The sequence below is a fragment of the Saccostrea cucullata genome, unplaced genomic scaffold, assembly GCF_032062105.1.
Source record: "Saccostrea cucullata isolate Sc308-1 unplaced genomic scaffold, CSIRO_AGI_Scuc_v1 ctg1063, whole genome shotgun sequence".
Lineage (NCBI taxonomy): Eukaryota > Metazoa > Mollusca > Bivalvia > Ostreida > Ostreidae > Saccostrea > Saccostrea cuccullata.
Genome location: NW_026922806.1, coordinates 121,660 through 137,386, shown reverse-complemented (window position 1 = coordinate 137,386; position 15,727 = coordinate 121,660). Strand labels below are relative to the sequence as shown.

The following is a 15,727-nucleotide window of genomic DNA, read 5'->3' as shown; positions in this document are numbered from 1 at the left end:
GGTTTTTTTAGTGCATGACTTTCAATTTTTGTAATTTTTAAAAATATTTTTGTCAATGATGTTTTGAACTTGGTATAAGTGATTCTATACATAAACATATGTCAAACAATTGTATATTTTTTCTTCTGTCACTACGGCTTCAAATACATGTATATTGCAAATGAAATGTACTTTTTAAGAAAATAAAAAAAAAATCTCTTATTTTTTTTCCTTATTCATATTGTACGTTCTGTTTGTAATTATGCTGTTTTAATCACCTCTAGGAAATGAAAGTGTTTCTTTTCATCTCATAAATTAAAAAAAAAATAATGAAGGGGAAAATGATCATTAAATTCCAAACTTGTTTCTTTGTGTCAAACAAAGCACCGCCATAATTGGTATATATAATGATTTTTTTGCAAGAAAATATCTATTAAATATTTTTTGGTTAAATCAATTCTTAAGTAACGTTAAAAATCTGCTGTTGAGTAGATAAGACATCAGCCATTAGCTTTTAAGGCGTTTGATACTTTGTTTTTTTTTTTTTTTTTTTTTTTTTTTTACAGGTTTCACTTTTTTAAACATTCATCTTATTGTCATATGTAAGCATGATAGTACATGCAATATCTAGAAAACTTAATTAAAATATGAAATTATACCTCTGTTCTATTCCTTCATCTAAAGTGACTAATACGTGTAATTACGTAGATGTTTTATGAGGAAAACGGATATCATAAGAAGGTAAACAATTAAAAGAAGTTTCAAAAACACACAAAATAATGAATATATGAGTCTGGGTTTAAATAAAACAATAAACAGTAACTGTGATTATAAGATGCAGATAAAAATAAACATGAATATCAATTAACAAATATGTGTATTATTTTTTTTAATTATCAATAGTGTAATTCAGAAAAAAAAAATATGCTTGTCTGCTGCAAGAAAGAATTCTCATTTTTTTAAATAATGAATTTCCTAGTAGGTTTTTTTCCCTGAAGAATCTAGCAGTAACTTAAAAGTTTTTTTTTTTTTTTCAGAAAATGTTGCTTTAAGGAAACTAACATGGCAGAGGCATTGGTATCAAGACAAGTATTGGTATCCACCAAGTAATGCCGTGGATGGCCTGTTTTCAGACCGGTCTAATTCTGGAGGACAATGTACAATATCTGACAATGATAAAACAACTGCACTCTGGGGGGTGGATCTAGGAAAAGTTCTTAACATACATCATATTACAATCTACTACAGGACGGACAACCTCCCATGGGGTACAGTATGAATAATTATATCACAATGTAATTTAACTTTGATTTTTTTTTACAGATTTTTTTTTTATCTTTGATGGCCTAATTTTTCAGTATAATATTAATTAATATTCGAATTACTGAAAAATTTAACAGCCAATACACATTGTGTATATATATATGTGAATATGTTTTTTTTTAATTATTTTTGGACGTTTTACGTATTTGATTTATTACCATTAAATGAACATAAAATATACGTTTTTGATATATTTATCTCACATGATCCTGCAAGTTTTCATTCACATTTTCAAAGTTTATTATATTCTATAAGGCCCTGCCAATGGATACACAACCCGATTCCTCGGATTTTCGCTTTTTATATCGAACACCACCAACAAAGATGACGGCTATTTATGTTTTAAAGACACACACTACACCAGAGAAACAATACCGAGTAATATTACAATAGAATGTATAAAGCATGGGCGGTACGTCATCTATTACAACGAGAGACTCTCAGGAGTTACCTACCCTAAAGGATATTCTACATACGCTTTCAATGAACTTTGTGAAGTCCAGGTTTATGGTAACGAATTATAAAATACATAGCTTATTCTGTATAAGGAAGTACAATAAATACTTTATGATATATCATATAATTGGTGCATGTTTTGGAGGGTAACAGTTGAAATTGACACCGCAAGGAATACCATTGTCAATCAGCGGAGTTTGCGAATGGTTTTCCGAGGGATGTCAATTTCGTTATTTTGTAAAACTTGTAACGTAGTTTGAATGCAGTGAGAGGTAGATCAAGCAATAATTTCTCAACGTAAAATGTATTCTATAATTAAATAAAACATTATTTACAGATATTCTATAAGCCATTAACTTGGATTCAATATTTTCTTCACGATTTAATTAATATATTTTCTGTATATTACGCATTTAATATTAATACTGCCGTATATTTGTATGCAAGTACACCGGACGGTTATGTGGGGGTCTTAATAAGTCGAGCTAGTTCAAGAACATTGTCGATATTATCCTCAATAATAATAACACATGTGCTAAAAGTTATCGTCATCCCGATTATGAATACATTTTTAATGACAAAATATTGTCGATATTTCCATTGCGCATCTTAATTGCACTGCGTTCGGACGCAAGTGTTATTTCGTCAAGTTTATACCGCTTCTTTCAATCCCACACAAGTGACATCTACGGTGAACCGTAGTGCGTCAATCATTGTCGCCATATTCCTTAAAATATGGCCAAAAGTTTAAGTATTTGTTTTTCGATATTTCACAGCCAAAACATTAAGCACAGCCAAAATATGCAATACATTTAAAATGATATGTTTGAGATCATACATGTTTTAATCTTTGGATCTAGAACTGTGATAATATTCTACTTCTTTGCTGGAGGTAGTCGAACACGCCTGATTTCTTGGAATATTGCATTTTCACATTGCCTGTTTTCCAGTACCTGAATTCCCAAGTAAAATTTTCTTATAGAAAATGAAAGCCCAGATAAAGTTTAGAGAAGAAAATAGTGTCAGTGATATTGATATATCCCTTCCATTGTTACATATTTGTATCTTGTTCTTTGATTAAAAAATTAGATTTAAAAAATGCAATGAAGAAAAGCTGATTTTAACATCTATAGCTTTTATTCAAATCACAAAGAGATCTCCAATCAATTCATCGAGTGATTCTAAATCTTTATAAATTTTGAAACATTTGTGTTTGTTTTTGCAAACAATTGGCACGAAATCAAATAATTTCACCAGAAAAATAGGACCACCATGATATTTATCTAACTTGTTGTGTGTTTTTATCCCCCGGCTTTGGCTCTGAACAAACATAGAGGTAAAGCAAATATACATTAAATGTGGTCATTTACAATATTTTAATATTCAATATAGGATGCCCTTCATTTGTTATATACGGAGAAAATTGCACATTTCCGTGTCCGCAGACTTGTCTTGATGGTCGTTGTAACATTGTGGATGGGACTTGTTTTGGATGTACTGTTGGACAGAAAGGTTTACGATGTGAACAATGTACGTAAATACAAACTAATCCTATAAAGATGGTCTTGAGAGAGAGAGAGAGAGAGAGAGAGTTTCTTACCGTCTTTATAATTTAGTACAGATTTGTACCTTTATTTATCATGCAGTACCCAGATTCTATTAATGGAAAAAAAAATCCAGTAGTATTTATAGTAGGACAATCGAACACAGTTATTTTTTGGATCAGAAGAATTGTTATAAAAGAAATGTGATGTTTATTAATTTCACATTCTATTTATAGTTTGTGACGGTGGTAAATTCGGACAAAACTGTGCTTACTCATGCGGGTTTTGCTTTGGAAATGAACAATGTCATCACATAAACGGGTCATGTTTGAATGGCTGCGAAAGAGGTTACCGAGGAAACAAATGTACACAAGGTCAATTAAACAATTATTAACAGTAAAAGTCAGTATATTGTCTCTTTCATATTCCTTTAAAAATATTTCAAAATTTCTTAATAAATATTCGGCCAATTGATGATAATACAAAAGGGGAAAGACACTTAGAAAAACTTTGCTAACCTTGCTTAGCAAAATCACATATACTTCATTACTCCTTTAAGGACTCTCTTCATTTTTGTCTTAGTATGTCCTGAAGGGTGGTTTGGATATGACTGCCTAGACATGTGTGACATCAACTGTGGAGAGCCGAAAAGATGTAACAGGGAAACAGGGCAATGTAAAAATGGCTGTCAGGCAGGATGGAAGGATATAAAATGTGACAAGAGTAATAAATCTGTTATATATATTACATATATGTACAAAATTGATAGTATTTTATAGAAAAAAGAAAAGTCAAAATCATTCAAGCAGCTCTAAGAAATGCATAATATAATTTTATACATGTACTTAAGATACTAAGATACGAGTATATTTGGTCCCTTGTTTCACAAAAACCTTTTTTACCAGATATATTCATTTTTGTGCTTTTTTCTAAACATTTTTGTACCTTTCATTATAAATATAGAAGGTTAAACAAAAATGCCCTATGCCGAAATATATTAGACATCTTAATTTCACAAAAGAAGGAACAATTTATGCAAATTAACATACATATTCAATTAAAATTAGTCTGAAAACAAATTGGTCATCTCTTTAGAATGCAACGGAAGTACATTCGGACTAAACTGTGCTCAGTCATGCGGGTCTTGTCTTGATAAAGAACAATGTCATCACATAAATGGGTCATGCTTAAATGGCTGCGATAAAGGTTACCATGGAGACACTTGTACACAAGGTAGCAAATTATAGCTCATTCACATTAGAAAATACTATTTTCAAGGAAATTTAAAAAATGCAAATGATATACTGTATAGGGGATTAATTTCATGGGTTGTAATTTTCACGTTTTTCTCTTTTTTGACACAATCAAGGTTTTTTGAATTCGCGGAATTTGTATATGATAAAAGTTTTCTTCTTTATCTATACCTATTGAAAACTTAATCATTGTTTCTTGAATTCACAGATCTATTAACACCTTGAATACATGTATAGCGAATATTAACACCACGAGTTATTTTCCCCCTATACAGTAATAAGATATTTCTGAATGTTGACACAACGCAATTTACAGTTGTGAATACCTTATCATGTTTGAGTTTGACACTGTGCTGAACAAATGTGTACATGCAATATTTTTTAGTCCTTACCGGTGAAACTGGGGGAGGGGGGCTGTAGGTTTTCTCAGAGCCTGTCCGCACGACCGTCTAGCCGTACCTCTGATTGTCTGTCAGTCTATCCCACTTGGTTTGCCGCCATTTGCTTAAAATAATTTCAGATTTTGAGCTGGTTTTTGGTACATAAATTTATCTTGATGAGTTATAAGTCAGGTTTTCATAGATATTTGACAAGATATTGACTTTTTCAATTTTCAAAGGTTTCCCGTATTTTTTGAAACTCTTGCAGATATTGAACTGATTTTTGGTAGGTGACTGTGCCTTGACAAGTTAAAGATTAAAATTGCCTTTTTCCCTTTGATGTTTTTTCCTTTTATTTTGGCATTTCTTCGAGTATCTGTTTAACTTGCCGGTAGGGGACTAGTGTCGTAAATGCAATACTCTCAGAATGGTTATCATCATTTATAGAAAGTATAATTGTACATAAACATACAATACCTAAGATACATCTTGTTTTCTTTAAATCAAAGTGACATTATCAAGATTACCTAGACTATGAAAAAGTCATATCCCCAAGGTTAGAAAAATATTATCACAAAAGAGCAGCAAATATTTACAGCTTCGCGCATTTTTTAACTCAATGGGTTTCCCACAAATTAACGTCACATATTACATAATTATACTTTATAACGTAACAGTGCTATATTGTATAAAGAGCAACAAAATATATTTAATAAGTGGTGTTTTATTGTTTGACTTATTTAAATTCTAATTTTGTTTTACTAATAAAAAATACAAATTACATACACATGTATAATACTTGGTAAAATGTTGATAAATATTTAATGAAAATTTATGAATATAACAAACAGTATTCAATATTAAAGTCCATAAAACAATACAAATTAGGAGCAGAGCAAACACGGACCTCGAAACCGTCAGAGGTGGGATTAGGTGCCATGAAGGAGTGAGCATCCTCTGCCGACTGGTCACACCCGCCATGTGGTCCATGTTATTATCAGGAAATAACGGGAAAATCCATAACCAATTCGGTTTTTAAATAATGGACTAACAATTAGTATGAAAAACGTTCGTCAACATTTGGCTGGGTCATTGAATTGACCTTAGAGCTTAAAAAATGATGACTGTAAACGAGGCTGTTGGTATTCTTGTTATATCAACTTGTTGGTCAATAATTTACCTTGTTTTAGAAATTGTTCATACATAGAGCTACATGTTTACACCATGATGCAAATAAAGTGATAATTAAAACAATTCCCAATGGCTTTTCTGATTTCTTGCCAATTTCAAAAATGAAGAAAATCATTTGAAAGGACCCTTAACCAAAAAATACTATAGTTTACTATAGTTTACTATAGTTAATTATAGTAAATCAAAGTGTCAAAGTTTTTATCAAAGTTTTTCAAAGTGTCAAAGTTTTCACCAAAGTTTTTCAAAGTGTCAAAGTTTTCGCCAAAGTTTTTCAAAGTGTCAATGTTTTTATCAAAGTTTTTCAAAGTGTCAAAGTTTTCGCCAAAGTTTTTCAAAGTGTCAAAGTTTTTGCCAAAGTTTTTCAAAGTGTCAAAGTTTTCGCCAAAGTTTTTCAAAGTGTCAAAGTTTTCGATAAAGTTTTTCAAAGTGTCAAAGTTTTTGATAAACTTTTTCAAAGTGCTAAAGTATCCAAGTTTTCAATAAAGTTTTTCAAAGAGTCAAAGTTTACAATAAATTTTTTGAAGTATCAAAGTTTTCGATAAACTTTTTCAAATTGTCAAAGTTTTCAATAAACTTTTTCTTAGTGCTAAAGTATCCAAGTTTTTCGATAAAGTTTTTCAAAGTGTCAAAGTTTTCGATAAAGTTTTTCAAAGTTTCAAAGTTTTCGATAAAGTTTTTCGAAGTATCAAAGTTTTTAATAAAGTTTTTCAAAGTGTTAAAGTTTTTGATAAAGTTTTTCAAAATGTCAAAGTTTTCGCCAAAGTTTTTTCAAAGTATCAAAGTTTTCGTCAAAGTTTTTCAAAGTGTCAAAGTTTTCGCCAAAGTTTTTCAAAGTGCTAAAGTTTTCGTCAAATTTTTTCAAAGTGTCAAAGTTTTCGCCAAAGTTTTTCAAAGTGTCAAAGTTTTTGCCAACGTTTTTCAAAGTGTCAAAGTTTTCGTCAAAGTTTTTCAAAGTGTCAAAGTTATCACTATAGTAAATCAAAGTTTTCAAAGTGTCAAAGTTACAACTATAGTTAACTATAGTAAACTATAGTTAACTATAGTATTTTTTTGTTAGGGGACGTGTACCCATCAAATGATATATGTAATACTACTTCGAATTATATTATCGTGCTGAAATATTAATTTCCATCACAAGAAAAATATGACCAATATTTGTGTGAAAAACTGCACTGACCTGTATTCAGTACCATGTTGAATACTGAAAAGTGTGTTACCTGAAGTCATAGTAATTATTATTAACAATTTCTACTTAATTTTAATGATAACAAGCATTCTGAGAGTTTTGTATTAGTGCCCTACCAGCAAGTATGAAGTGTAAATTTGTTTCAAATAAAGATTAAAAATTCCACAATTCTGTTAAAAATCATAAAAACGGAACAAAATGTAAACTCGATTTATAATAAATCATGATAAAGTCACATCTTGGTACCAATCATGAGCAATATATCTGCAAGGCTAAGAAAAAAATTGTGCAATACAGACTGACTGACAGACAAATAAAAGGAAACTAGACGACCGGATGGACAGACAGAAAAACAAACTGACGGACAGAGAAAGCCTATAATCCTTCCGATTCACTATACAACATAAAAAATACAAATGTTACACATAAAAATATCTTTTGATCATGGAATCTTACTTTCAGAATGCTCAGATGGAGGCTTTGGTTACAATTGTGATGGGAATTGTAGCAGTTGTCCATTTATCGAAACATGTGACGCAATATCCGGACAATGCAATGGTATTATTATATTAATTTCATGACATAGAGTCTACCATATAGCGTGTTTTCTTGGCAAGTGTAAAATTTGGCGTTTTTCCCGCTCCAATGTATGCCAATTTATTTTGGCGTAATTTATTTTAGCGGACACAGAGTTTCACCTGTTTGCAAATAGAATATTTTAGCGATTTAAATCGGAGTGGGCTAACACCAAAACGCCAAAATAAACCAAAATTAGCACCCATCTAAAATAACCTGCTATACTGTATATCCAATACAATGCACCTGTTGTACATTTTAACAACTGAAAAGCAATCTTTGTCTAACAATAGATATTCTGTGATACTTTATAACATTAAAAAAAATATATTGCAACAAAGAAAATCAAAAATTTTTACATTATATCCTCTGAAAATAACATCGTGTTTTCCGTTCTTATTATTGCTTTTTAATTCCTCTACACAGAAGTCTAATATCAGATCTGTATATTATTTTCAAAAGATTCTCAGACAAAATATGACGATAACTCTTGTAATGTAAATTAACTTACATTACTCATTTTAAAAAGCTGAAGAAAATCAAACATTTTCTGATTAGTAGAAATTAAATGGAAATATATTTTTTTAAGAATGTTCATAGTTTATTTGCGTACATGAGGAAGGAAATTTCCATAATGTTTCTGATAACTTATCTGCAAACATATCTATATAATATTTAAATATTTCCGTAATTATTTTCTCTTATCTTAGGTTTTAAAAAATACACTTAAAATCGGCAAGAGTTAATTTTTTGTTAAGGTTTTTATGATAATATATTGTCTTGAAAATTTTTAATTAAATATTTGCAAAAAGCAATCCTAAATTTCAACTCAAATATTCAAATCTGTATTATGAAATGCACACAATGGGGTCTTATTTTCTGACATTGCGAATAATTTCATTTTTATTTAATTTATAAGTGAATTTCACTTTAATATTTGAATTTAAGCATTTAACACTTGCAAAATGTCAGCCATGTGTTGGTAAACATAATTTTAAGGTTATTCCTCCCTCCTATGATGTCATAGGTTTTTGCAAAAACTGTTGTTAGTTTAAATTCATACCTGATAGAACACTATCTTTTTGAGAAATGCTTTCCAATAGGTTTAATGATAAATATTGTTAACCAAAAAATTATTCAATCTTTTTTAAAAAAAGTTAACACGGGCAATAACTCCTTCTCAGGCCTCTTCATTCGGGAATTTGCTTTATTGTACTTCTAATATAAAATAGTTTCCTTGATATTCATATTGCAAAAGTATATTTTAAGTAGGAAATATTTAGGAACATTCAGTATCAGATTTATGCATATTAACCAGTTTTTACAATTTTTTCATGATACTATTTGCAAAAAAATAAGACATTTTGTTGTTGACATAAACTTCTTATTTATGTATCCCATCTTTAATTATATAGTGACCTTTACATTTTGTGTAACGATAAGAAACTGTAAAGTACATGTATATTCAGTCAGAATAAATGAAGTTTTTGTACTTTTTGCCTTAATTCAGATTTCGACTGGAAATGCAAATGTTTGTTTTATTACAGTCATAATGAAACCACCAGATTTTATTACATGGAAACAATCCAAAGCCTTTCTGTTTGGAGTGATAACGTCTTTTTCCATAAGTGTTGGCTTAAACCTCGTTTTAATACTCTGGTGAGTTTGATTTTAAATTCTCCATTTACTTTCATACTTGAGCAGGTTTCTATTTTTTGGAGGGAGAATGTCATCAACCATCATTCTTTTATTTCAAGAATTTTGACTAATTTAAAAAATCCCACATTTTAGGAACTGTACGAGAAATGGGTGCAAAAGAAAGCAGAACCAAGATAAAATAACAATACAATTGTCAATGAAGCCTTCAACACCTCATCCAAAGATCATTGATGATGCTGAAGATAGTGAAGTTTACGAAGATCTCGATCAACATTCAATTTATGACGATGCACTTTAGTGTGAACTGATAGTATATGAGTTAGTACCTATTTTTACATGAAATTTTATGCGCTTTCATAATGAATGTATGCACGTATTCTTTTAAAAAATATTAAAATGCATTTTTATCACCAATCAACTAATTTTTATTCTTTAAAGGTTTGGATCTTAATTTGACTCGTGTGGTCCAAGAAACAAAACTAGAATATTTAAAGATTGTTTTTTTCAATGTTCGGGTTCAGTATTGTGGATCAATTTACCTTTTAAATATAAGGATGTATCCAATACGCCAACATGTAAATTCAAGATATGAAAATTTATAATAAACGATATTGTATGACTGTATCGTTAATAAAAATATTGGATGTGTTGTTCATGTATATTGTGTTATATTACTACAGAATATATTACTTTTCATCGTGTTTAGTTGTGATTAATATAACAGTCTCGAGGATCATCCATACTGTGGATTTCAATGAAATTTTCAAGAATGAAAGGTCTTTAACTGGATTTTATATAAATTTCAGATTTTTTCTGTCTTTTTTTTTAAACATTCGCGGTTCCATTGCCGGTGTTACATTGAATTTTGACCCGGGGTCAGTTTTCAATGTTGAATAGTGAGACCAAAGGTGTTTAATTTAGACCATAGACCGCCACCCGGACTTTCAACTTGCTTCCGACACCAGTGCACAATCAATGCACACTTAATTCAGTAAATCAGTTACATGTATATTCAGTTACATAATATACAATTAATTCATCAATTTGTTTATTTATAGTTTTTTTGCTGACAACACTTCATTTATTTTAATTTTTAAATTCCTAATATAAGTATTTGGAAAATGGTGAGAGTTTAACGGATGCATGCACGTACGTTTTAATGCTTATTTAGTTATGCACAACATTATTAACTTAATATAATGTCCAACTTGAAAAACGGATTTTTTCAAAATAAAAGGTGTAGTGATCTTTTTCGCATAGTTAATTAAACAGTTCAAGAACGAACCTCACAATTAATACATATTTATTTTGTTAAAAGATGATGTAAAAGGGGGAGGGTGATTTTTGGGATTACACTGTAGTACCATATATATTTGAAGAAGTGTTGGGTTTTTTTTTTGGGGGGGGGGGTGGGGGTTGTGACTTGGTTGTTTTCTACATTTTTGTAGTTTTTTTCAATCAAAAAATGTTTGCCTTAGATATACAACCCTGACTTTCAGCGTTATTAAATTAGCTCATCTCGACGAAGTCGAGATGAGCTTATGCTATACCCCCGGCGTTGGCGTTGCGTTGGCGTTAGCGTCGGCGTCCCAGGTTAAAGTTTTTAGAGTAGGTCCATTCCCAAGGAACTATTAGCCCTACCCTGACCAAAATTGCATGGATGATGCATCTGAGGATGGACACTACCATACTTGCTTCGAATGCTGGATCTGACCTACATTTTCCAGACGAGTGACCAGGTTAAAGTTTTTGGAGTAGGTTCATTCCCAAGGAACTATAAGCCCTACCCAGACCAAATTTGCATGGATGATGCATCTAGGGATGGACACTACAAGACTTTCTTCGGATGCTGGATCTGTCCTATATTTTCCATACAAGAGACCAGGTTAAAATTTTTGGAACAGATTAATCCCAATGATCTTGAAGTCCTTGATACCTGCAGTATTAACAAATTTATGAATATTTTAGGGATGGCAATCGATTACGGAATAGCTAATCGGTTAACCGCAAGACGTTCCTACCGATTAACCGGTTAGTCGTATCAAGATGTACATTTTGACATCTCTTCATATATACACAAGAAGTAAAAAAAAAAAACGTTAGAAGTTATATTCTGTCAATTATCTTGATCGGGATATTTAATGTGCATGAGTAAATTTCATTTGAATTTCAACAAACAAGAAGAAATGAAAACCATTAAATTTCCCTGAGAAATCAGATAGGGATAATTTTCCGACGCAGATGTTAAAGAAGATTACTCTGCATTGTCACCATAATCAAAACTGTGTTTGAACTCTCACTGTATTTGCAATGTTTTTTTCTAATATAAACTAACTTTATAGATAACGTCAATTAAAACATAATTAAACGTGCTAAATGGTAATGTTTTTAATACATGTATATCAATAAAAGATCACCTGCAGGACAGTCGGGGTAACAACATAATGTTTTAAAAACAGCAATTAACACTTTACAAACTGACCAATTACCCCGTTATCTCAATCAGGAGAGCCATAAATACCTCCAAATTATTTAATTACAAAATATGTAAAAGCACTAAATGAACTTTAAGTTGTGGTTTTCTTTCTGAAAAATGAATATTAAGTAAATGTGTTCAAATTTGCATATAGTTTTATTTTTTCCGACTAACCGATTACGGATTTTCTAACCGATTAGCATCGTTACGACCGATTAATCGATTAACCGGTTAAGAATTGCCATCCCTAGAATATTTGTTTACACTATACATGTTTTTCACGCTACATGCATAGAAATGTGTATATGCTATGTAAGGGGTTAAACACAACTTGCAAGAATATTGTTGTTGGGATAAATACAAGATATTAAGAAAATATGATGTGAGATTTGCATTACTTACACTGATAACATTCGTCGAGATGAGCTTCGTAATCTTTGATTACCTATGTTTTTTGTTATAAAGTAGCCATAATATTACATTGAACCCCCCCCCCCCCCCCCTACACACACACACACACACACACACACACACACACACACACACACACACACAAAAATCTGGGAAACGCAGGATAGTTTGTGAGGAATTTTTGAAGCGGCTCTTCCATCCAATTAGAGAAAAATGATTTGGTTTTCAACATTGGCATAGTTTCCCTTTCCAAGTGTTGTTTGCTTGTTTGTTTATTGCGTTTCGTTTATTTACTTTGTTTATGTTTTTTGTCACAATATTTCAGAGGGATTTAATATTAAACCGCTGCCTCTGAGAAAAACTTAAGGATGATTTCTCTCCCCCCGCTCTCTCTCTGTCTCTCTCTCTCTCTCTCTCTCTCTCTCTCTCTCTCTCTCTCTCTCTGCATTACTTACACGTTATGGTCGCTATATCGATCTTTTCACAAATATAACCTATCAATGGATTCATTTTGACCGATGTGTTTCATCTTAATTTTTGGGCTTTTAATTTTGTTAATTTTTTATACTGAATTTGACTAGATGGATGTTCTGTCCACCTCGTCAATATAATACTATAAAGGGCTCACTTTCTAGTCACCAGACTTCCAGGATTTTTGTTTTATGCCCTATTCATAGTGTTGTAGTATTTTATAGATGCGGATTTTAGAAAATATTGTCAAAAATAAAGTTGTCATGCTTAAAGATGAAATCGTGTACTGATCAAAATGTACATATATACACGGGATGATAGGTTTATTTTTTTTATTCTTGAGAAGGGAAAAATTTAAACCGAAATATAAATATAGAGATACACATAAACCCCGTATAATAGTTCAAAACATAGGTAATCAAAGATTACGAAGCTCACCTCGACGAATGTAATCAGTCGAAGTAATGCAAATCTCAAATCATATTTTCTGAACAGTTAGTATTTTCTCTGACAACAATATTCTAGCAATTTCTGTTTAAATAAGTCTTAAAGTTTATTGGGATTGATCTGTTCCAAAAACGTTAACCTGGTCACTCGTTTAGAAAATGTAGGTCAGATCCAGCATCCGAAGCAAGTTAAGATTGTTCATCCTTAGATGTATCATCCATGCAAGTTTGGTCTTGGTAGGGCTTATAGTTACTTGGGAATGGACCTGCTCCTAAAACTTTAACCGGGACGCCGACGCTAACGCCGACGCCAGGGGTATAGCATAAGCTCATCTCGACTTCATGGACTTCGTCGAGGTGAGCTAAAAATGTTCAAACTCTGAGGTGGGGTTAATATTCAACAGGGTCTATTTTCAACTTGTTGAAGTCATTGGGGATGAAAAAAATATCAAGCTGTTGAAAAATGACCCCGGGTATAAATTCAACGACTTTTGGTCTCAATTTTCAACGGAGAAAAAATACCCCTGGTTCAATTTTCAACTGGGGTCAATATTTTACGTTACACCGGGAGATGGACAATTTCCTGAATTATAAATATATCGCAGAAGGTACCAGAGAACCGCTCAACATACGCAATAGAGACTTCTTGGAGATAATAGAACACGACGATTAAATGTGTACAGGCTCTTCCAGGATTTTTGTTTTATGCCCTATTCATAGTGTTGTAGTATTTTATAGATGCGGATTTTAGAAAATATTGTCAAAAATAAAGTTGTCATGCTTAAAGATGAAATCGTGTACTGATCAAAATGTACATATATACACGGGATGATAGGTTTATTTTTTTTATTCTTGAGAAGGGAAAAAATTTAAACCGAAATATAAATATAGAGATACACATAAACCCCGTATAATAGTTCAAAACATAGGTAATCAAAGATTACGAAGCTCACCTCGACGAATGTAATCAGTCGAAGTAATGCAAATCTCAAATCATATTTTCTGAACAGTTAGTATTTTCTCTGACAACAATATTCTAGCAATTTCTGTTTAAATAAGTCTTAAAGTTTATTGGGATTGATCTGTTCCAAAAACGTTAACCTGGTCACTCGTTTAGAAAATGTAGGTCAGATCCAGCATCCGAAGCAAGTTAAGATTGTTCATCCTTAGATGTATCATCCATGCAAGTTTGGTCTTGGTAGGGCTTATAGTTACTTGGGAATGGACCTGCTCCTAAAACTTTAACCGGGACGCCGACGCTAACGCTAACGCCGACGCCAGGGGTATAGCATAAGCTCATCTCGACTTCATGGACTTCGTCGAGGTGAGCTAAAAATGTTCAAACTCTGAGGTGGGGTTAATATTCAACAGGGTCTATTTTCAACTTGTTGAAGTCATTGGGGATGAAAAAAATATCAAGCTGTTGAAAAATGACCCCGGGTATAAATTCAACGACTTTCGGTCTCAATTTTCAACGGAGAAAAAATACCCCTGGTTCAATTTTCAACTGGGGTCAATATTTTACGTTACACCGGGAGATGGACAATTTCCTGAATTATAAATATATCGCAGAAGGTACCAGAGAACCGCTCAACATACGCAATAGAGACTTCTTGGAGATAATAGAACACGACGTTTAAATGTGTACAGGCTCTTTCTTGAACGTTGAAACGCTAAATTTATTATATACCCATCAATTTCGTTGTTTTTGTTACTGTTAATTTTACAGAGTTTGATCCGACTTTCCGGATCACCACACTGTGGTTTTCTGAATCCATATCACCACTCTCTGAAACTGATGACATAGTACGCAAAAACATGACGTTATTTTTCTTGCGCGTTAAAAAGTCCCTTGTTATTATGCTTTGTTTTATGGATAAATATTATACAATTGATCTCCAAAGTTTTATTCGGCTATATTTATAATTAGCTAGTTATAAGGGGGTATATAATGAATTTATCATTATAACAGTAACTTGATCCGAAGAGCCGTATCACGTCTCGTTGACAGGCGCGGATGATCAGATCAAACTCAACGCTTCGCGTCTCTTTAGATCTGATGATCCGCGCCTGTCAACTCGACGTGATACGACCCTTCGGATCAAGTTACTGTTATAATAATATATATGTACCAGTTACAAATTTTAGATGGCTGGAGGGTCAACAAATAAATCTTAAGATATGATATCTTAAGCTGCTGACTTTCATTTGACAAAGAAATGTTTCTTACCTCTTGGTTTAAAAATTTGATCATTTTTGTATATTTACATTTGCATTATATCTTTCTTAGATGAACCTATTGAAGAGAATCTATGTTCAATTCTGTGTGTACATTTTTGGGGGTCAGAGGTCATAGCGGGACCAAATCGCTTGGCG

At 31.8% G+C, this 15,727-nt stretch overlaps 1 protein-coding gene across 2 annotated transcripts in view; it reads left to right on the top strand.

Moving 5' to 3' along the window:
- Window positions 1–10,026, top strand: part of LOC134262526 (platelet endothelial aggregation receptor 1-like) — a 47,042-nt gene extending 37,016 nt beyond the window's left edge. Inside the window, exons 7-10 of one of the 2 annotated variants that reach the window (XM_062744928.1) lie at window positions 4,398–4,535; window positions 7,775–7,870; window positions 9,436–9,547; window positions 9,680–10,026. In XM_062744928.1, coding sequence (XP_062600912.1) covers window positions 4,398–4,535; window positions 7,775–7,870; window positions 9,436–9,547; window positions 9,680–9,845 — 512 coding nt within the window. In that variant the 3' untranslated portion in view covers window positions 9,846–10,026. The remainder of the gene's footprint in view (window positions 1–4,397; window positions 4,536–7,774; window positions 7,871–9,435; window positions 9,548–9,679) is intronic. The other variant, XM_062744927.1, reaches the window with a different exon arrangement.
- Window positions 10,027–15,727: the final 5,701 nt, after the last annotated feature.